The sequence below is a fragment of the Cavia porcellus genome, unplaced genomic scaffold, assembly GCF_034190915.1.
Source record: "Cavia porcellus strain 051 isolate PalLab524CR breed Dunkin Hartley unplaced genomic scaffold, mCavPor4.1 scaffold_6, whole genome shotgun sequence".
Lineage (NCBI taxonomy): Eukaryota > Metazoa > Chordata > Mammalia > Rodentia > Caviidae > Cavia > Cavia porcellus.
This window is the reverse complement of record NW_026947489.1, coordinates 51,550,449-51,551,834: the sequence shown is the minus strand read 5'-3', so window position 1 is coordinate 51,551,834 and position 1,386 is coordinate 51,550,449. Positions and strand designations below refer to the sequence as shown.

The 1,386-nt window shown below is 45.5% G+C and overlaps 1 protein-coding gene across 1 annotated transcript; it reads right to left on the bottom strand.

The window, feature by feature from the left end:
- Positions 1-253: 253 nt before the first annotated feature.
- LOC100734092 (olfactory receptor 2A5) lies at positions 254-1,186 on the bottom strand. The gene has a single exon (XM_003475674.3). The coding sequence runs from the start codon at positions 1,184-1,186 to the stop codon at positions 254-256; it is 933 nt and encodes a 310-aa protein (XP_003475722.3).
- Positions 1,187-1,386: the final 200 nt, after the last annotated feature.

Sequence of the window (1,386 nt, the reverse complement as noted above, 5' to 3'; positions counted from 1 at the left end):
CACCAAAATTAGATGTTTCCTGGAATTGCTAAGAGTACTTCATAGTCCATGATTCCTGACACCTCTCTCTTTGGACTGAGCCCTCTATGCTCCCTGCTTATGCTTTGGGGTCTAGTCAATACTCTAGGTTAAGGACAGAATCCATTCAACGTACATTCTTGACATCAGAAACCCAAGAGATGAGATGCTAAGGCATTTGATTCTCATTCACATGATCTCACAGGCAGCATATATTTAAGATCCCTGGAATCTTTCACATTGTTCTCTTCCTCCACAATGCTTTCTTCAGAGTATCCTTCACCTCTGTGTTCCTCAGGCTGTAGATCAAGGGGTTCAGCATGGGGTTGAAAAGGCTATAAAACAGGGACAGAATCTTCTGCTGCTCAGCAGGATGGCGGGACTTGGGGGCCATGTACATAACAATGGCACTGCCAAAGAAGAGGCCCACCACGCAGAGGTGGGAGGAACAGGTGGAGAAAGCCTTTCTGCGGCCCTCCCCTGACTGGATCCTCAGGATGGCACCCAGGATTTGGATGTAGGAGACCAGCACCAGGCACAGAGGTCCCACTAAGATGAACACAGAAGCTGCAAAGATAACTATTTGGTTGAGCCTGGTGTCAGCACAGATAAGTTTGAGGACAGAGAGGATTTCACAGAAAAAGTGGTTGATTTCATGAGGCCCACAGAAAGGCAGCCTCAGGATGAGAACCACATGTACCAGGGCCAGGAGAGAGCCACAAGCCCAAGAAACAACAGCCAGGACAATGCATACTGTCCAGCTCATGATGACAGAGTATTTCAGAGGGTGGCAGATGGCCACATATCTATCATAAGACATCATCACCAGGACAAGACACTCAGTATGAGCAAAAGCCATGTACAAAAAGGTCTGCATTATGCATGGGCCAAAGGAGATTGTTTTTTTCTTCCTTAGAAGATTTTCCAGCATCTTTGGGACATTGTTGGAAGCATATGAAATGTCAACGATGGCCAAGTGTGCAAGGAAGAAGTACATGGGAGTGTGCAGTCTCGAGTACAAGCAGATGAGTCCTAGAATGAGCCCATTCCCCAGTATGACAAAGGTGTAGAACAGAGAGAAGAACCCAAAAAGGAGCACCTGCATCCTTGGGCTGAGTGGAAAGCCAAGGAGAATGAACTCTCTGATCCATGTCTGATTTTCCATCATGCTTTTGTGATGGTGGCTATAGTAGTACCCACTCTGAAAACAGATGTGTGCTGAGAAGCAGGGGAGATCTGGATTAGAAGTTTCACATAAATACAAGATATATGTTGTACACTGTGTGTTGAATCAACCAGCAATGTTCTTCAGAGTTATAACATCAAATTCTTCAATCCACAGTAACACATAGTAATGCCTACCAATGA